The sequence below is a fragment of the Oryctolagus cuniculus genome, chromosome 3 (assembly GCF_051225735.1).
Source record: "Oryctolagus cuniculus isolate XC-2025 breed Fujian yellow rabbit chromosome 3, ASM5122573v1, whole genome shotgun sequence".
Taxonomy (NCBI): Eukaryota; Metazoa; Chordata; class Mammalia; order Lagomorpha; family Leporidae; genus Oryctolagus; species Oryctolagus cuniculus.
The window spans coordinates 76259977-76281567 of NC_142869.1; the positions used below are offsets into that span (position 1 = coordinate 76259977).

The window sequence follows — 21591 nt, forward strand, 5'->3', positions numbered from 1 at the left end:
AAACTATAAATATATTGATGAAAACAATATACAGTTAATATTCTCAAAATTCTAAAAATCTATAGTTTCCTAAAAAAATATTCTGCAGTTCCCTATTCAAGGCCTTCAGGAATTCCAACGTGAGGCAGTTTTGTTGGAACTTCAAGGAACTCTGAGATATATGCAGTCAAGGACTATGTTGGTAGGTTTCTTTGATCCTCAATGTCATGGCTGCAGCACGGGCACTTTGGTCTATGCACCACGAAGTCCATCAGTAGAGGTGCAGATTCGCTGATGCCCAACCTTTCTAGCAGTCGTCAGTTTCAGCCCTGTGTAAGATGGTTTTATGCAATGGGGCCTCCCAGCCTTTCAATCCATGACTTCTATCCTTCCAGCACTGGTTCTGGGTGTTACCTTTCTTTTCCTTTCAAAGCATGAGTTTCCTTACATAAGAGTCTTGAGAAATCTCATGCACTTCCCTTTGAAAGCCTACGTGTCTAATAAAGGATTTCAGTGGGAGAAGGGAAGTCTTCAGAGAGTCAGCCCAGAAACATTAAGAAACTCATAATGCCTCGTGGAACAAAGAAGCCCAGATGATGGAAGACTGTATGTTCTCTAACAACCTTTCTAATCTTTTCAGTCTTCTATAGCAGCAAAGCCAAGACAGAAATGAATAGCTCAATAAATTATCCTGCCACTAATCAAGTTTTAACACTCAAGTCATTTATTATTTGATTCAGTTCTGTGAGATGTAGCCTAAATTAAACAATGAGGGTACAGTGCTCCATTTGCCTTTAAAACCTTCTAGTTTTGATGTCGCCTTTAAAATCTTGTGTTTTTGGGAAGATCATGGATTTCATCTTACTTTACAAGATTGTTTGGAGGGTTCACTGAGAACAGATCCTTTTTCATTAGCCTCTTTCACACACACACACACAAATTAAGCCATAAGGCCCATAAACCATCCAGTAGGTATAATGAATAAATCTTATCCCATGCATAAAGGAAATCACTAGTTAAATATATTCCATACAAGAACTGACTAAGTCGTCATTCAAATCATTTTTGTGTTCTATAGTTCACATGAAGTAAAAAATTTTATAATGCATGCAAAGGTTATGATATTGCTTTTTATGGTAAGATCATTTGAGTTCAAGTCTCCAACTCCATCTTTATCAGCTGCTCTCTTTCTTGTCTCCTTTCTCTCTCTCTCTCCCTCTCTGTCTCTCTCTCTTTCCCTCCCCCACTCCATCTCTCACTCTGTGTGTGTGTGTGTGTGTGTGTGTGTATGTGAAAGACACTCAACTTCCTCATCAATAAAAAGACAATAATAATATCTGCTTCTTGGGACGTATACATATTGGATGTTATTATATTGAAAGAAAATTAAAGCAAATGATATATGTCCAATGGAGGAAAAAGAGCTGTATTCGTTCACTTTTCATGTATTTCAGTAAAATTTATCATACGTATAAATATCAGAAAGGTATATGATCCCTGTAAATGAAAGGTACAGTATTATAAATCTTGTGTAGTATGAAGAAAAGTTTTTCAGGTAAAATTTTCCCTTTATCTATTGTATCCAATGCATACTGAATAGAGTATTCCCAGCCTATGTTAAGTGAAGAATGTTTCATCCCAGCCAATTAAAAAAAAAAGAACTGTTTTGACCTGAAAGGGAAGATACCTAACCAGTATCAACTCTGTTACAAAGTAAATGCTTCCACAATGCATACCCAAGATGCTACATGAATTCAGGAGCAAAACATGATTTCTGATCAATATTATTAAACAGAGATCTAGCTTTTGAACTAAACCATATGTAGTATCCACACAGGTTGAAATGGGGTTCATGGTGTGAAATATCTAGCTGGAAGGGTTTGCAAATTTATAAAAAACAAGTACTATTCATTCTAGTCCCACCAGTAAGAAAAGAAAATGAAGCTAGCAATGTAAAACAACCCCATTAGTTGGAAGATACATGCTGCCAAACTATTTTCAGACATTTACCATCTCCACATTAAAGAAGAGATGCCACGTCATGTCTTTAGGCAACAGCTTAGTGTACTAATGCTTTTTTTCTGCTTTTATAGGTTTCTTTGGTGAGTTTGGTAGCAAATGCTCTTGGCTATTCAGAACTTGGTGCCATAAGATCCCTGCGAACACTAAGAGCTTTAAGACCTCTAAGAGCCTTATCCCGGTTTGAAGGCATGAGGGTAAGATTAATAGATCTGTAATGATTTATGCCAAAATTGCATGCAGAGATTGTTTTAGATATAGAGGAGCGCCACACTTTTCTGTCTCAAAGAATCACAGAATTTCAGAGCAGGAATCTTGGAAATCACTAAGCCTGGTCTCCTGGAGAAGCTGAAATTTATTGAATAGGCTCTTGGAAATTGTGGCAGAGCTAAGATTAGAATTCAGGTCTTCTGTGGTACATAGATGTTTCTACATCATCCACAAAGCTGTGTGCTGCCTGGATTTTTGGTGTTCTTTTTTTTTTTTTTCCCATTGATTACATACTTTGACTACTCACATATGTCCTAGGAGGAGATTCTTCATCCTCTCTATACATAGTTTGATTCATCCAAGAGGTAGGCCTAGTAATTAAGACATGAATAAGTCACCTGCATCCCACATCAGAGAGTCTAAGTCCCACAGTTGGCTCTGATTTTTGACTCCAACTTCCCGTTAATGCAGACCCTGGGTGGTAGTGGCGATGGTCCAAACAGTTCTGTCCCTGAAACTCCCATGGGAAACCTGAGTTGAGTTTCCTGCTCCTAGTTTCAGCCAAACCCTGGCTGTCTCCGAGATTTGGAGAATGAACCAGAGGATGGGAGTGCTCTCTCTCCCTCTTTCTCTCAAATAAATAATAAAAATAAATTTATTTTTAAATTAATGTTAATGAATAAAAAAGCAAAATGATTTTGTGTGCTTTACTTTTTGAATTTCCTCAGTAATACAAATTATTGTTATCCAGGAAATCAATGTTAAATTGCAGTCTCTTAAGAAAATCTATGCATTCAAAGCAACAAAAGTGTTAGGATAATTACCTAAGTATTTGAGGCCACCCCTGGGGATTGTTTTATGGATCTCCCTTTTAAATGAGCTTTCAGAATGAGGTTCACTTTTTCCATAGCACTTAGTTTTTCCTCTCCAGCTCTCTTACTTAGTAAGTATATTATGCGTGTAAACATAAAATAACAGCTATATAGATACACACCCACTTCCCACACCCTTCTCAATAGTGTTTAGCACAAAGGCCAGCTTTGTTTAATCTGGCTTGAAAATGCACACTGATATTGAATTCCCTCTAGTCCACAGGGCTTTTTATATTAGGAGGTGGTTTGTTTGGGGCAATAAAAAAGCTTCAATCTTGACTTCAAAACTGACTCATCAGTGAGAACAAAAGCACTCACCAGACTCCAGCAGCATTGTAAGCTGAGAAAGACTTGGTCTTCACATTGTAACTGCATTTCATTGCTACTGATAAAGTTATAAGAAAAAAATCATAGAGATTGTTAAATAATTCCAGGTTTTTATCAAACCAATCTTTTCCATGACTGATGTTACTTAAGCCCTCACCAAGTTTCATGGTTTCATATTAATAGTTCATTTCTTCAGAGAGAGAGCAATTTAAAAAAAATTAAAACTTACAAATTTGTTCAAATATGAAAAACATTCTAAGTTAAGCATTTTTAATTCAGTCACATGGGAAAATTAACATAGCAGTGGTAAATTCTATAAAAGTGTCATGTCATCTTATTTCAGCATAGGATAATTTGTGGAGTCATGGAGTTTATTTTACACAAATTTAAAAAAAAACTGGCAAATATATATAATTTATAAAAGAAATAGAATTTAATAACACGGGAAATTTTTTAAAGCTGTGGAGTGCAGACTTGATGTCAGTTTAAAATTCTTTGATGTCTAAACTAATGTTTAAGGCATTTTTTTTTTTTTTTTTTTTTTTTTTTTTTTTTTTTGACAGGCAGAGTGGACAGTGAGAGAGAGAGACAGAGAGAAAGGTCTTCCTTTGCCGTTGGTTCACCCTCCAATGGCCGCCGCGGCCTGCGCGCTGCGGCCAGCGCACCGCGCTGATCCGATGGCAGGAGCCAGGAGCCAGGTGCTTTTCCTGGTCTCCCATGGGGTGCAGGGCCCAAGCACCTGGGCCATCCTCCACTGCACTCCCTGGCCACAGCAGAGGGCTGGCCTGGAAGAGGGGCAACCGGGACAGAATCCGGCGCCCCAACCGGGACTAGAACCCGGTGTGCCGGCGCCGCAAGGCGGAGGATTAGCCTAGTGAGCCGCGGCGCCGGCGGCATTTTTAAAATAAAACAGTAGTGCCACTTAATATGAATGCCTAACAAAATAATCAAATATGAAGTATATTAACTGTCAACCTCTGTAGATATTTCAAAATACATCATAATATTTTTGGAATTTATTAGGATGAAAGGTGATTGGATCTGCCCATCACAGAATTGGTCCGCCTTGTTTGGTAAAGTAGCAATTGTCCCAAAGTAAATTTTTGAGAGATTGTGGAGTAACAATAATGAGCAAATGCTCAAACTGTTTGTGTTCAAACCTCATCCTAACTCTTTTCCTGATTCAGTATGGTCTTGTTAAATTGGAATTTGCCTGTAACAAGAAAAAAGGACTTGATGAATTCCTAATCTTATTCTTCATCATCATAAAAACTTAACTTGATCTGAGGATATAGATTTAAGATACTGGTAATACTCTATTTATTTGTAAAGAGCTTGCTCACCTTTCAAGTTGCCATCCACTTGTTAACATTCTTGAAAATTAAAATGTATGGCCTGTCAGCCGGCATTATGGCTGGTTAAGCTGCCACCTGTGACAATGTCCCTTCATGACCCAGTTGCTCCATTTCCCATCCAGCTCCCTGCTAAGGTGCCTGGGAAAGCAATAGATGGTGCCCAAGTACTTGGGCTCCTGCCAGCCGTGTGGGAGACCCAGATGAAGTTCCTGGTTTTTGGATCCAGCCTGGCTGGCCCAGGCCATTGTGGCCATTTGGGGAGTAAATGAGCAGATGAAAGATTTCTCCCTGACTCTCCTTCTCTCTCTTTAACTCTCTCTTTCAAGTAAATAAATATTTAAAATATAAATTGCTGAAAGGCGATCATTTCTTCTGTTGCATTTAATGCTTTTTTTTTTCTTTTTCTTCCCCCACAATGGAAACATTTTCTGACTCCGTCTTACTGTATCAGGTTTTGTTTATTTGTTTTCACACTTGGATCTATTTTGCTTTTCTTAACTCCCATATCTTTAGATGTGTCATTGTTTTTCCTCATCAAATATATACTAGAAAATGTTAGAAGAAACAACTTAGAAGTTCATCTGGATTTTTATTTAACTCTTTCCAAGTGCATTTTAATACCAAATGAATCGATGGTTTCCATCTTAGCACTTTTTAAGCTGCCTGGTCCCCATTGCCTCCTCTAGGTGGTTGTGAATGCTCTGGTGGGAGCAATCCCCTCTATCATGAACGTGCTGCTGGTTTGCCTCATCTTCTGGCTGATCTTTAGCATCATGGGTGTGAATCTGTTTGCTGGCAAGTTCTATCACTGTGTCAACATGACAACGGGCAACAGGTTTGATGTCAAAGAAGTCAACAATTGGAGTGATTGTCAGGCTCTTGGCAATCAAGCTCGCTGGAAAAACGTGAAAGTAAATTTTGATAATGTTGGCGCTGGTTATCTTGCATTGCTTCAAGTGGTAAGTGTCTACAGTATCAGTTTTGAATTCATATTCAAAATGTTTCAAGTAAGATTATTTCCTCTGTTCTTTGAATGACTAGTGTTTGACAGTAGAAAAGTAGTTGATGATGACACCTATAGTTTAGTTTGACTTGATTGTAAAGATACTACATTTGCTTTATATTCCCCCAATAATGAGCTCTCTGTATGTTTTAATGTGGTTTTATATTTCTGTTTCCATTTTTCCTTGTTTTATTATTGAGCACTATGATCACTTTTAGTTACTATAAGTGATCATTGCTAAAGAAGCTTTAAAATAATAATGCACATTTAAATGCATCAGTTATTTGCCAGATAGTTTATTGTATGAAGATCAAAGAAGTGTGATTCTAGTCTGTGAGGAAATACAAATTTTATGGAGGTGGATTTCAAGTGTGAACACACCTATAAGTTTGAATCACAGAGTTTACCTTTTGGAATGAAAGGGACTTCAGATTGAGAAGGGATTTACATGAATTAAGTCTCATTGAATTTTAGTGTAGAAAAAAAAAATAGAATATTTTCTAAAAGAAAGAAAATAGTTCTTGAGTTCTAAATAACAAATGTTTTATTATCTAAATTTAATTTTATTCAATTTATTTCAATATCTTAATAGAACATTTCATAACTTTATATGAAAATTATTCATTATAATGCTGTCATATTTTCATTTTATAAAAGCCACATTCTCGGATGGATATTTTATGCAAAATTCAAATTTCTGTTTCTTACAGGCCACTTTTAAAGGCTGGATGGATATTATGTATGCAGCTGTTGATTCCCGAGATGTACGTATCACTGTTACTGTTTATTTCTACTATATTTTCCATGGTGAACACTGGTGATAATTTAACTGAAAAAATTTATATATTAGGATTTACTTTAGATGAAATCAGAGCCTTTACCATTGCATACAGAGATGATCATTAAACCAGCATGCTTCAATGTAGATGATATTCTGGTTAATGTATGTCTAATATGTCACATGTATTTACATGAAAGCTTACTAACTATGTGAATCATGAGACATCAGATTGCTCCAGTTAATGAGACTGTTCACAGTGAAAAAGGTATTTAGTGGGGAATAACTTGTTTTCCCCTCCCTGGAGAGTATGGTTACCAAAGTTTGTGTGGCAGCTTCCAAGCATATCATGCTACAGAAAAGTAAACAAGTTTCAAGGAAACTGTTTAGAAAATAGAAATAAAAAGAATCTCTTAGAATGTAACAGTGTATGCTGAACTTTCCTCTTAGAAGTCAATGTTCTGCTCTTAAAATTTCTAAAAGCCATTATATCCAAAACCATATTTAAATATTGCAAAATGTATTATAAGATTAGTAGTAGGGTCAAAAAGATGTTTATATAATTATTATTTACACTAAATAATACATTCAGGTAAGCCACAATGGGAAAATAGATCCAAGAAGAATCACAATAGTTGCACACTTTCATCACACTGCGTCGCACTAGCTTGAAAAAGAATTGCTTTTGTAGGGCAATACTTCAAGGCAAGACAATTTAGCTGCATATGAAGTAATAGTACTCATCACATTATTAATCTAGTTTATTCATTGTGGTTTTAAAATGTTATTTAATATTTTCAATATGATTTAGGTTAAACTTCAGCCTGTATATGAAGAAAATCTGTATATGTATTTATACTTTGTCATCTTTATCATCTTTGGGTCATTCTTCACTCTGAATCTATTCATTGGTGTCATCATAGATAACTTCAATCAGCAGAAAAAGAAGATAAGTATTCCTCAACCTTCACCTTTCTCCATTACAAGGTTCTGTAGATGATCAAATACTCCCGACAGTCAGTCACTGTGCTTTTGTCATTTTCAGCTGGCTACACAGTCTGTTCAGCTACAGTGGTTTCCAGCCTCTAGCTAGTAGCTGCTCTTCAGGCTCATCCCCTGCAGAGCTGCTGTGGTAACTCTCTAATGCCAAAATGTGCCAGGGCTTCAGGACACCCGCTGGGTCTCCAGTGTTTGAACCTGGCTTACAGAACCTTTCAGCAGTCACCGCCACTAGTTTCCCAGCTGCATCTTGACCCATCCTCCTTCTCATATCTGTTTCCCTACACCACCTACCCACTCACTCACCATCACCACTGGCATGAGCTATGCACTCAGCTGCATGGTGATCTGCCCTTGCTGTACAAGCCTTGCGTTTGTATCTGTATAACTTTACACGTGATATTTTCTTTTCCTGGATGCTTTGCCTAACATATCCTAATCATCCTTTAATGCCAGGTTGAATGGCAACCTCCTAAGTAAAGCCTGTCTGTGAGTCTCTACATTTATTGTTGCCTCTGCAGCCCATTTTCCCTTCTGGCATATCACCATGTACTTTCTACTTGTGGCGTCAGTGTCCTTCCTCTCTAAGCAGCAAGAAACTGTGTCATACGTTAAATATATTTTCTTGCTCAAAAATGTTTGAAGAAATGTGTAGATCTGTCAAGAGTTAAGTGGGCTAAGAAAACATATTTTGTTTCACAAAAAATATATTTGGGACCCTTGAACCTCCTTACAAACACAGTATAGTCAAATTAGAATTCTTGGTTAAGCAGAGTGTTACATGCTTATAGATTTTGATGTAATATTGTCACATAAGTGGGAAAAGCAAAATAAATCTATATAAAACAGGAAATCATGCATTTAAAAATTGAGAAAAGATTAAAGGAAAGACTCAAGTTTTTTTGTAAAAGCGCTATCTTAACACATATTGGGATTGTAACCAGTTTTATACTATATCTTTACTTTGGAGGTCAAGACATCTTTATGACAGAAGAACAGAAAAAATATTACAATGCAATGAAGAAACTTGGTTCCAAGAAGCCTCAGAAACCCATACCTCGGCCAGCAGTAAGAACTTTTCATATTTAATATTCCAAAGCCATATTTTCATATGATCACACTGAGCAATGCTCTACATATGAGTTATTATGTGATTTCATGAATATCTAGTCTTACATTTTAAGTTCTTATTGTGTAGGACAGTTCACAACTGCTACACTCAATAATAATGACCAAGTTCTTTAAAAGTAGATATTGCTCTTTACTGCCAACAGAACACTGGTTCCTGCTCAGCCAAACTGAGTGTATGGTACTGTCCTGTACCTCTAAGTAGGTAAAGATTTCCAGCCTCCCCAACCTTCTCAAGCTTGTGCTCCATAGCCTTCTCTATATTCTCTATTTTCACCACTCTCAAGACTAGAATATACTCCTAGACTGTTTAGAATGGAAATGAGTGTCACAAAAATTGTTTACTATTTCACCAAATACATGAAAAATACAAAATCTCGTTCAGAATGCTTAATCAGTGGGGATTCAAAATAGTAGAATGGCACACTAGAGCTTGCTTATATTCACAAAGCTGCACACTTAACTCACCCATTGTCTAAGATAAGTGAAGCATAGGTGACATGCCCAGAGAAGCCTCATGCCCTGGGTCATAAACCCTATAATTGCCAGAACTGGGTCTTGATAAGTCTTATGAATCCTTTAAAGGACTTCCCTTTGCCATCCCTTTAAGTGTAGTTGGAGTTGCGAGTTGGAGGGGAAGGAAAGGAGTAGGGTGCTATGCACAGAAGACAATGAATCTGCTTCCCTGAAGGTCATTTAAACATGGGAACATGGTCAGCTCATGATTGGTTTCTGGTAAGCTGTGAAATGTTATTGCATGCTTTATTTTTAAATTACTACAAATTAATTTCCCTAATAAAACAAAATTTTATAGTTACATTAACATAGGAATCTGAAAGCGTATGATTCCTGATATGGTTGTTAATAAAACAAAGGAAAAATTGTTTAAAGGTCATATATTTTTGTGGAAGCTTAAAGAAGGACAGATGAAGAGAAAGGTAAATAATTTAACAAGCAAGCACACAGACATACCTTGGAATACAAAAATGATTGATACGTTTTGAATAAATGAAATAATTATAAACCAAAGTTTCTAAAATATTTATAAATGTTATATTCATCTATCTAAAAGTCTATGTACATTAACTTATGTTGTAAATCTTCCTTATTAATTTTCATTTATATAAAAATCATCATAGTTATTAAAAGCAAACTATACATACTGTCAGCCAATTTTCTCCAATTTATGTTTATATTTTTTTCTTTCTTTTTTTTATTTAATGAATATAAATTTCCAAAGTAGGCTTATGGATTACAATGGCTTCCCCCCCATAATGTCCCTCCCACCCACAACCCTCCCCTTTCCCACACCCTCTCCCCTTCCATTCACATGAGGATTCATTTTCGATTCTCTTTATATACAGAAGATCAGTTTAGCATACATTAAGTAAAGATTTCAACAGTTTGCTCCCACACAGAAACATAAAGTGAAAAACAATAGATGATTTTTTAAATGATGATGAAATCAGATCAAACCTATTGTCGTGTTTAATCCCAGTAAGAGTCAAGTTGGGAATTGATAATTTCTTCTTCTTTTTTTTTTTTTACAGATCAGTTTAGTACACATTAAGTAAAGATTTCAACAGTTTGCTCCCACACAGAAACATAAAGTGAAATATACTGTTTGTGTACTCGTTATAGCATTAAGTCTCAATGTACAGCACACTAAGGAGAGAGATCCTACATGAGGAGTAAGTGCACAGTGACTCCTGTTGTTGACTTTACAAATTGACACTCCTGTTTATGGCATCAGTAATCTCCCTATGCACCAGTCATGAGTTTCCAAGGCTATGGAAGCCCCTTGAGTTCTCCAAATCTTATCTTGTTTAGACAAGGTCATAGTCAAAGTGGAGGTTCTCTCTTCCCTTCAGAGAAAGGTACCTCCTTCTTTGAAGACCTGTTCTTTCCACTGGGATCTCACTCACAGAGATCTTTCATTTAGTTGTTTTTTTTTTTTTTTTTCTTGCCAGAGTGTCTTGGCTTTCCATGCCTGAAATACTCTCATGGCCTTTTCAGCCAGATCGGAATGCCTTTAGGGCTGATTCTGAGGCCAGAGTGCTGTTTAGGACATCCGCCATTCTATGAGTCTGCTGAGTATCTCGCTTCCCATGTTGGATCACTCTCCCCTTTATTTATTCTGTCGGTTAGTATTAGCAGGTACTAGACTTGTTTATGCGATCCCTTTGACTCTTAGTCCTTTCATTATGATCAATTGTGAACTGAAATTGATCACTTGGACTAGTGAGATGGCATTGGTACATGCCACCTTGATGGGATTAAATTGGAGTCCCCTGGTATGTTTCTAACTCTACCATTTGGGGCAAGTCAGCTTGAGCATGTCCCAAATTGTACATCTCTTCCCTCTCTTATTCCCACTCTTATGTTTAACAGGGATCACATTTCAGTTAAGTTTCAACACTTAAGAATAACTGTGTATTAATTACAGAATTAAACCAGTCATATTAAGTAGAACAGACAAAAAAAAAAAACTACTAAGAGGGATAATGTATTAAGTTGTTCATTAACAGTCAGGGCTATGCTGATCAAGTCACCGTTTCTCATAGTGTCGATTTCACTTCAACAGGTTTCCTTTTTGGTGTTCAGTCAGTTGTCACCAATGAGGGAGAACATATGGTATTTGTCCCTTTGGGACTGGCTTATTTCACTCAGCATGATGTGTTCCAGATTCCTCCATTTTGTTGCAAATGACTGGATTTCATTGTTTCTTACTGCGGTATAGTATTCTAAAGAGTACATATCCCATAATTTCTTTATCCAGTCTACCGTTGATGGGCATTTATGTTGGTTCCAGGTCTTGGCTATTGTGAATTGTGCTGCAATTCACATTTTTAACTGTTATTTAATGAATATAAATTTCCAAAGTGCAGAATATGGATTACAATGGCTTCCCCCCCATAACGTCCCTCCAACCCGCAACCCTCCCCTTATCCACTCCCTCTCCCATTCAATTCACATCAACATTCATTTTCTGTTCTCGTTATATACAGAAGATCAGTTTAGCATACATTAAGTAAAGATTTCAACAGTTTGCTCCCACACAAAAACATAAAGTGAAAAATACTGTTTGAGTACTAGTTATAGCATTAAATCTCAATGTACAGCACACTAAGGACACAGATCCTACATGAGGAGTAAGTGCACAGTGACTCCTGTTGTTGACTTAACAAATTGACACTCTTGTTTATGGCATCAGTAATCACCCTAGGCTCTTGTCATGAGCTGCCAAGGCTATGGAAGCCCCCTGAGTTCACTGACTCTGATCATATTTAGACAAGGCCATGGTCAAAGTGGAAGTTCTCTCCTCCCTTCAGAGAATGGTACCTCCTTCTTTGATGACCCATTCTTTCCACTGGGATCTCACTCGTGGAGATATTTCATTTAGGTTTTTTTCCCCCCCCCCAGAGTATCTTGGCTTTCCATGCCTGAAATACTCTCATGGGCATTTCAGCCGGATCCGCATGCCTTAAGGGTTGATTATGAGGCCAGAGTGCTGTTAGGACATTTGCCATTCTATGGGTCTGCTGAGTATCTCGCTTCCCATGTTGGATCATTCTCTCCCTTTTTGATTCTATCAGCTAGTATTTGCAGACACTAGTCTTGTTTATGTGATCCCTTTGGTTCTTAGTCCTATCATTATGATCAATTGTGAACAGAAATTGATCACTGGGACTAGTGAGATGGCATTGGTACATGCCACCTTGATGGGATTGAATTGGAATCCCCTGGTATGTTTCTAACTCCACCGTTTGAGGCAAGTCAGCTTGAGCATGTCCTGAATTGCACATCTCTTCCCTCTTTTATTCCCACTCTTACATTTAACAGCGAACACTTTTCAGTTAAGTTTCAGCACTTAAGAAGAATTGTGTATTGATTACAGTATTCAACCAAAAGTATTAAGTAGAACAAACAAAAAAACTACTAAGAGGGATAACATATTAAGCTGCTCATCAACAGTCAGAGTGAGGGCTGATCAAGTCACCGTTTCATAGTGTTCATTTCACTTTAACAGGTTTCCTTTTTGGTGCTCAGTTAGTTGTCACCTATCAAGGAGAACAAGTGGTATTTGTCCCTTTGGGATTGGCTTATTTCACTCAACATAATGTTTTCCAAATTCCTAACAGGGATCACTTTTCAGTTAAAATTTAAACACCTAAGAACAATTGAGTGTTAATTACAGAGTTCAACCAATGGTACTAGAACAAAAAAAAAAATACTAAAATGGATAAAGTATTACATTGTACATCAACCATCAGGACTCAACTTTGGTTTCCCATGAAATGTAAATAAACCAAATATGATTTGTTCTTGTCATGATTTTTCTTCTATTAGTGCTTTTTTAATGTGAAGAGATGGAGTACACAAAATTGGGTAAGGTAATGTGAGAAAAGTGCACACTTACTGGTCACACATAGAAGGATTTTTACTGAAATTTTACTGGATTATTCTACACACAAACACACACACACATTCATTCACACAGACCAAATACATATGTACCTTTATCTCTTTTCTCTACTTCTAGAACAAACTCCAGGGAATGGTCTTTGATTTTGTAACCAGACAAGTCTTTGATATCAGCATCATGATCCTCATCTGTCTCAATATGGTCACCATGATGGTGGAAACTGATGACCAGAGCAAATATATGACCCTAGTTTTGTCCCGGATCAACCTCGTTTTCATTGTCCTCTTTACTGGAGAATTTGTACTGAAACTTGTCTCCCTCAGATACTACTACTTCACCATAGGCTGGAACATCTTTGATTTTGTGGTTGTGATTCTTTCCATTGTAGGTAAGAATGCTTTAATCACAGAGAGATGCACTTGTAGGCAGATGAATCCTCAGAGGTCTGTCACCTGTTGAAAATGGATATTAGAGATGAGAACAATTCTGTGTGCTCACTTAAAGTTCAACAGTAACATATTTAAATAAAACTATGAAATGTAGGCTTATTTACAAAGTGAACTAATTAGAAACTAGGTAAGAAATACTGGACTTGAGGAATGAATGAAGATGATAGGAAACAAAACTCATCAGATACCCCCTAGTGATAAACAAAGGCACAGGCTGAAGAATGAGGCAGATAGCTTTAAAAATCATTTTTATCAGATAAAACTAATACTGTAAGAAGCACTGAAGAGGAGCTGATCACAGAGGAACCGTGCTTAGAAGAGTTAACACAATGTGATGACATCTGAGATAAGTCTCAAAAGAAGCATTAAGATTTAATAGCAGAGAAGAGGAGATAGGATATTATGGAATTTCAGATTGAGAAACTTCAGCATTGTCTTCATATCAAGTATTTTCCATTTTCCTCTAACTGCAAGATGCTATTATTCAAAATAGAAAGCATTATATTCAAATATTTCAGAAATCAACTTTATTTGTAGTTGGAAGTATTTCATGTATGAAAATAAGTATTCATAGTAATTAGGTGTATATAATATTAAATTACATGCTGCCATCTGAGATTACAGTAGATTTTATGAAAATCCATGTAACTTTGTGACATTATAGAGTCATTAAATACAATGTTATATTTAATTGCTAATATTAGAAGATAAATCCAAATATTTCCAAATTTTTGCTTTGATAGCCTATCTGTTGTTTTCAGAGACCATGCAAAGTGTAAGATACTCACTGCTTTAACTGTGTTCTGTATTTTTCTACAGGTATGTTTCTTGCTGAGCTGATAGAAAAATATTTTGTGTCCCCTACCCTGTTCCGTGTGATCCGCCTCGCCAGGATTGGCCGAATCCTTCGTCTGATCAAAGGAGCAAAGGGGATCCGCACATTGCTCTTTGCTTTGATGATGTCCCTTCCTGCATTGTTTAACATCGGCCTCCTGCTCTTCCTGGTCATGTTCATCTACGCCATTTTTGGGATGTCTAACTTTGCCTATGTTAAAAAGGAAGCTGGAATTGATGACATGTTCAACTTTGAGACCTTTGGCAACAGCATGATCTGCCTGTTCCAGATTACCACCTCTGCTGGGTGGGATGGATTGCTAGCACCTATTCTCAATAGTGCACCACCCGACTGTGACCCCGATACAATTCATCCTGGAAGCTCAGTTAAGGGAGACTGCGGGAATCCATCTGTTGGGATTTTCTTTTTCGTCAGTTACATCATCATATCCTTCCTGGTGGTAGTGAACATGTACATCGCTGTCATCCTGGAGAACTTCAGTGTTGCTACGGAGGAAAGTGCAGAGCCCCTGAGCGAGGATGACTTCGAGATGTTCTACGAGGTTTGGGAGAAGTTCGACCCCGATGCAACCCAGTTCATAGAGTTCTCCAAGCTCTCTGATTTTGCCGCTGCCCTGGACCCACCTCTTCTCATAGCAAAACCAAACAAAGTACAGCTTATTGCCATGGACCTGCCCATGGTCAGTGGTGACCGGATCCACTGCCTTGACATTTTGTTTGCTTTCACAAAGCGTGTTCTGGGTGAGAGTGGAGAGATGGATGCTCTTAGAATACAGATGGAGGACCGGTTCATGGCATCAAACCCCTCCAAAGTCTCTTATGAGCCCATTACCACCACTTTGAAGCGCAAACAAGAGGAGGTATCTGCTGCTATCATTCAGCGTAATTACAGATGCTATCTCTTAAAGCAAAGGTTAAAGAAGATATCAAGTAAATATGACAAAGAGGCAATCAAAGGGAGGATTGACTTACCCATAAAGGAAGACATGATTATTGACAAATTAAATGGGAACTCCACCCCAGAAAAAACAGATGGGAGTTCCTCTACCACCTCTCCTCCTTCTTATGATAGTGTCACAAAACCAGACAAAGAAAAGTTTGAGAAAGACAAAACAGAAAAAGAAAGCAAAGGAAAAGAGGTTAGAGAAAATCAAAAGTAAAAAGAAACTAAAAATTCTCTTTGTGACCAATTGTTTACAGCCTATGAAGGTAAAGTGTATGTGTCAACTGGGCCCTCACAGGAGGTCCATGCCAAACTGACTGTTTTAACAAATACTCAAGGTCAGTGCCTATACGAAACAGTGGCCTCTCTGTCACCGCGACTCTGTGCAGCAGGGTATCAACATTGATAAGAGGCTGCTGTTTTCATTACCAGCTGACACTGCTGAGGAGAACCCAATGGCTACCTAGACTATAGGGATAGTTGTGCAAAGTGATCATTGTAACTACACCAAACACCTTTAGTACAGTACTTGCATCTACTCTATTTTTAACTTCCATATCTGCCATATTTTTACAGAATATGTTTTAGTGGATTTCCCTGGTTCCTGATTCATAGTTTATTCATAATACTATGTCACTATTTTTGTAAATGAGGTTTACGTTGAGGAAAAAGTATATAAGAGCCCTACTCCACAAGTCTCAAATAATGACAGAAATGTTTTGCCTGAAAAACTAAATTCTTACTCAAAACCAGAAAAATAAAAAAAAACTACCAACAGTTTCAAGTACTTCCATTTTCTAGACAGCTTTAATTTTAAAAGTGTTTTAGTCTGTTTTGTTTGTTTATATCGGAACAGTTATGTGCCTGTAAAGTCTCCTCTAATATTTAAAGGATTATTTTTATGCAAAGTATTCTGTTTCAGCAAGTGCAAATGTTATTCTAAGTTCCAGAGCTCTATATTTAATTTTGGTTAAATGATTTCCAAAAAATGTAATCTATTAAACCTGTTCTAGAAAAGTATATCTAAAGTGTTGCTTTAGAAAAGTTGTTCCACTTTGTGCTGCAGTATTGCTTTGCCATCTTCTGCTCTCAGCAAAGCTGACAGTTTATGTCAATTAAATTCCCTCTGTTGTGTAAATAGTTATTTTCCCCTGTGGTGCATGTTTGGGCAAATATATATATATACACATATATATAGCCTGATAAACGACTTCTATTAAATCAAATATGTACCACAGTGTATGTGTCTTTTGCGAACTTTCAACAGGAATGTATCCTGTACCATTCATTAAACATAAAGAGTTTAAAAGCTATCACTAATGCATGTCAATATTGCCTATGCTGCTCTATTTTACTCAATCCGTTTCTCACAAGTCTTGGTTAGAAGTCACAGCTTGGTGGTAAAATGACTTCAACTAGCTGTCTGTCTGTATGTCAAGCAGAATAGTTTGAAGTTACTTAAAAATACCTTTACTTTTGCATTTTTAACTCGACTTGAGTGTCACATGGTGTCTCTCTTGATTACAAGGAAACACACTACACACTGCCTATTGTCAAAACCTATACGTCATATCTTGCTCCAAACACGTCCAATGCTTGTTTAAATATAAATAATGTAAAAATATTATGAATTTTATTTGTCAGCATTTTGTACATAAGAAAATTATTTTCAGGTTGATGACATGGCAATTTATTTTACTTTATGCTTTTGCTTTTTACTTTTAATCACAATTCAAAACTTTTGCATCCATAAGAATTTTCAATGGATAATTTCCTAAAATAAAAGTTAGGCAATGGGTTTTGTGGATTTCTTTGTTATAATATATTTTCTACCATTCCAATAGGAGATACATTGGTCAAAAACTCAAATCTAGATCATTTTCTACCAATTATAGTTGTCTCAATATAACCCTTTATTCATGGAACTTTGTTTTTTTAACAACTTTTGTAGTATTTCTGTATGCAGACTAGTCTTATTTTTTTAATTCCTGCGCCACAAAAGCTATTACAGATATAACACGGACTATGTCCTTTTTAGCCACGAATAAAGTGGCAAAGTTGTGCAATTACCTAATGATATAAATTTTTGTTTTTTGCACAAACCAAAAGTTTAATGTTAATTCCTTTTACAAAACTATTTACTGTAGTGTACTGATGAACTGCATGCAGGGAATTGCTATTATTAAAAAGAATGGTGAGCTACGTCATTATTGAGCCAAAAGAATAAATACTTCATTTTTTACTGTATTCCATTTCTTGGCCTCTGTTTTTATTGTTGCTATTGGCAGTTTAATACATAATATTTTAATATATACATATATATTTATGACTGTACTTGACCTGACATTTGGATTCATGAAAGTTCACATGAATTTTATAGCAACCTACTGCATGATCCACCAAGCAGAACTACAGAATAATGGTATATTAAAAGCAGTTTTTGTGAACTTTCATGTGCGCAAAAGGTCAAGCCTGTATAAAACAACTTTCAGGTTTGTAACAGTGGTAGGTACCTATAATTACTGTCAATTCCAATTAATTCCTTTGGCTATTATCTAATCTCAATGTAATTGGTGACATCATCTAATTTATTGATAGCTAACAAATTGTATATTATTTTTCTTAAATTCACTCTATGAACTCTTAATTATACATAAATTATATACATAATCCCACACATAAATTTATTTATTATAAATATACAATTAATATAAATATATATAATTTATAGATAAATTATTAATGATAGTTATTGAAATTTAAGATTAATTTTATTTTAAGAGTCCCTTGGATATATGCCAGGTCAAAACAAAACCTTTATTCTAAATGAAAAACTCCTAATTGTAGTGCATATTTTAAAATAGAACTTGGATTTAAATATGAATATGAATTTTAAAAGATAATTTGGATCTAAATTACATAACATGGCTAATTGGAATTCACTCACTTCTTTTTTTGCTCAAATCAATTTAAAGATCCCACTGATACTTTCAGAATTGCTTTGGAAAATCCTTGGGCTTTTAAGGAATCCCATTATACAATCATTAGCCAACCAATCCACTAATTGATATGTATTAATCCATTAATTGGTATGCATTATCTCTAAATGATCATCTTCCAAAATAGTCATTAGAGTATTTAGCTGAATAGACAGGATGCTTTTCAAAATATAACTATATAGCTAAAAGATAGTCTGAAAATACTGTTCAGAATAGAGAGTTGGTTATGTAATTTGAAAGATTATTAAAATAACTACTTCCAAAGAAAAAAAAGTTTCTATTATTAGACTACTGATAGAGTTCTGCTTTAAAAAAAAATGATAGAATCAATCAAGTTGACCGAAGAAAAAATATTGTGAAATTAATGAATCTAAAATTCTCCAACAAATGAAAGCAAGTGCATTTTTTTTGTAAAGAAAAGCCATTTGGGAGAAATAAAATGAATATTCTGGATTTCAAATATTTTATCCAAAAGATAATAGCTAAACACGCGTTTTATTAATTTTCAAATAGCTAGGATATGATAAAATAACATAAAAGCTATGTTTTTGCATGTCTAATAACTCAGTTATAAGAAAGGTCATGTTCAAGCCGGCGCCGTGGCTCAATAGGCTAATCCTCCACCTTGCGGCGCCGGCACACCGGGTTCTAGTCCCGGTTGGGGCGCCGGATTCTGTCCCGGTTGCCCCTCTTCCAGGCCAGCTCTCTGCTGTGGCCCGGGAGTACAGTGGAGGATGGCCCAGGTGCTTGGGCCCTGCACCCCATGGGAGACCAGGAAAAGCACCTGGATCCTGGCTCCTGCCATCGGATCAGCGCGGTGCGCCGGCTGCAGTGGCGGCCATTGGAGGGTGAACCAACGGCAAAGGAAGACCTTTCCCTCTCTGTCTCTCTCTCTCACTGTCCACTCTTCCTGTCAAAAATTAAAAAAAAAAAAAAGAAAAAAAAAAAAAGAAAGGTCATGTTCAACATTTTTGAACCAGAAAAACAATAATACAAAGAAATTGGCCCAAAGTTTTGATATTTGCTTTTCAGTTTCAGGTTTGGCATGCAGTTATCTGTTAATTCAGGGACATAAAAGATTGGCCCTGAAATTCCTCCTCTATTATTTGCAGATGTTAAAATAGAGGTGGAGGGGTTTTATTTAGTATACCTTTATTTCCAAAATGTTATGTTGAAAATCAAATTGCCTAAAACTGAGTAATTTCCTCTCCATGAGGAATGCTTAATGAGAAATACACATATCAATAATATACCTTTAAAAACATTGCTCAGATAATATTAAATAGAAATACAACATTTTTCTGAACTTTAGTCCAATTAAAAAAAAAAACCCTCCAAGTTTTTATAATGCATTTGAAGGATGATTTAAATAATTGAAAAGATGACTATTATCTCTTCTTTACAATGATACAGATATCTAAAAGACAATGTCTAATATATTATAAAATATATTAAGGTCAATAATTCACTAGTAATTCTTAAAATTGTTTCAAATCACAAGTATACTTCATCATTAATATTATTTTCCACAACACTTCAAGAAGTTAGTCTTAAATCATGTATTCCCTGGCTGGCACCGCGGCTCACTAGGCTAATCCTCCGCCTTGCGGCGCCGGCACCCGGGTTCTAGTCCCACTCGGGGTGCCAGATTCTGTCTCGGTTGCCCCTCTTCCAGGCCAGCTCTCTGCTGTGGCCAGGGAGTGCAGTGGAGGATGGTCCAAGTACTTGGGCTCTGCACCCCATGGGAGCCCAGGATAAGTACCTGGCTCCTGCTGTCGGATCAGCGTGGTGCGCCGGCTGCAGCGCGCCAGCCACGGCGGCCATTGGAGGGTGAACCAATGGCAAAGGAAGACCTTTCTCTCTGTCTCTTTCTCAATGTCCACTCTGCCTGTCAAAAAAAAAAAAAAAAAATCTTATATTCCCTGGAGTACAGTTTCTAATACAAAAAATAAAAATATACTCTTAAAATAACACCTAGAGCATTACACTCTGCTACAGATTAAAGAATTAATGTTTTGATGCATTCGACCTTGTGTTATTACTGATATGTATGGGGCCTTTCGTTTTTGCTATTTATCATCTTGCCTCTTTACAGAATCTTTCTGCCCTCCAGGATTCTGCTGTTTGACATAGTAATGTACAAGTATGAAAGCTCCCAAACCTGCCAGCCTCTCATGATTTCCCTTCATATTATGTAATCAGAAATACTTTGCATAATTTGCATCACATAAAACCGACGTTATTTTCTCTTATCACCACTTCACAACTCAAGCCTTCACACTCAAGTCACATAGTCCAGTCACATAATCGCCAATTACACAGTATTTTGACATCCCTCCTTTCGCATGCAGTATTTGTGTCTGGGATATTGTTCTCTCTCTCTTTTACCTGGCAAACAATTGCTCATCTTTCAAAAACTGACTCCAATGTCATCACCTCTCAGGATGCTTCCCTAGATCTCTCCAGATATAAAACATCCCTTCTCACTGTTACTGATATGCATATATGGTGCTGTTATCATACTGTTACAATAAACCCCTTTATTCACTTATCTCTTCTAGTTGTAGTACATCCAAGATGTGGACATTAGTTCTCTTTATCCTCTTTCCTTTATCAGCAATGACTAGAAGATAATATGACTGTCAGTATTCAAATATACTGCTATTAGAATTAATTCTTTTTTAAAAAAGATTTATTTTATTTATTTGAAAGACAGAGTTACAGAGAGAGAGGCAGAGAGAGAGAGGTCTTCCATCCGCTGGTTTACTCCCCAGATGGCCGCAACGGCCAGAACTGCGCCGATCTGAAGCCAGGAGCTTCTTCCGAGTCTCCCACACAGGTGCAGGGGCCCAAAGACTTGGCCATCTTCTACTGCTTTCCCAGGCCACAGCAGAGAGCTGGATTGGAAGTGGAGCAGTCGGGACTAGAACCGGTGCCCATATGGGATGCTGGCGCTTCAGGCCAAGGCTTTAACCCACTGTGCCACAGTGCCGGCCCCAGAATGAATTCTTAAAGAAGCACATTAAAATATTTACACATCAAATAAAAATACCAGTAATATTTCCTGTGCTTATTGGGAATGGCTCTAAAATTTCTTAACGTCTTAACCCAGATAACTTGCATTTGCAATCAGTTAAAAGATAAGTAAATATTTTGCAATTACTGTATATCTTATCATTGTGGTTTGCAAGTAATGTGTATTACCTAACAAACTATTTTTATATTATTGTACTATTTGATGCAACAGAA

The 21591-nt window shown here is 36.7% G+C and overlaps 1 protein-coding gene across 7 annotated transcripts in view; it reads left to right on the forward strand.

The window, feature by feature from the left end:
- Positions 1 to 17609, forward strand: part of LOC100349657 (sodium channel protein type 3 subunit alpha) — a 118672-nt gene extending 101063 nt beyond the window's left edge. For 6 of the 7 annotated variants that reach the window (XM_051848557.3, XM_089329089.1, XM_089329087.1 and 3 more), the window contains 7 exons: positions 2073 to 2195; positions 5449 to 5721; positions 6476 to 6529; positions 7355 to 7492; positions 8506 to 8610; positions 13214 to 13484; positions 14365 to 17609. In XM_051848557.3, coding sequence (XP_051704517.1) covers positions 2073 to 2195; positions 5449 to 5721; positions 6476 to 6529; positions 7355 to 7492; positions 8506 to 8610; positions 13214 to 13484; positions 14365 to 15560 — 2160 coding nt within the window. In that variant the 3' untranslated portion in view covers positions 15561 to 17609. The remainder of the gene's footprint in view (positions 1 to 2072; positions 2196 to 5448; positions 5722 to 6475; positions 6530 to 7354; positions 7493 to 8505; positions 8611 to 13213; positions 13485 to 14364) is intronic. The other variant, XM_051848564.3, reaches the window with a different exon arrangement.
- Positions 17610 to 21591: the final 3982 nt, after the last annotated feature.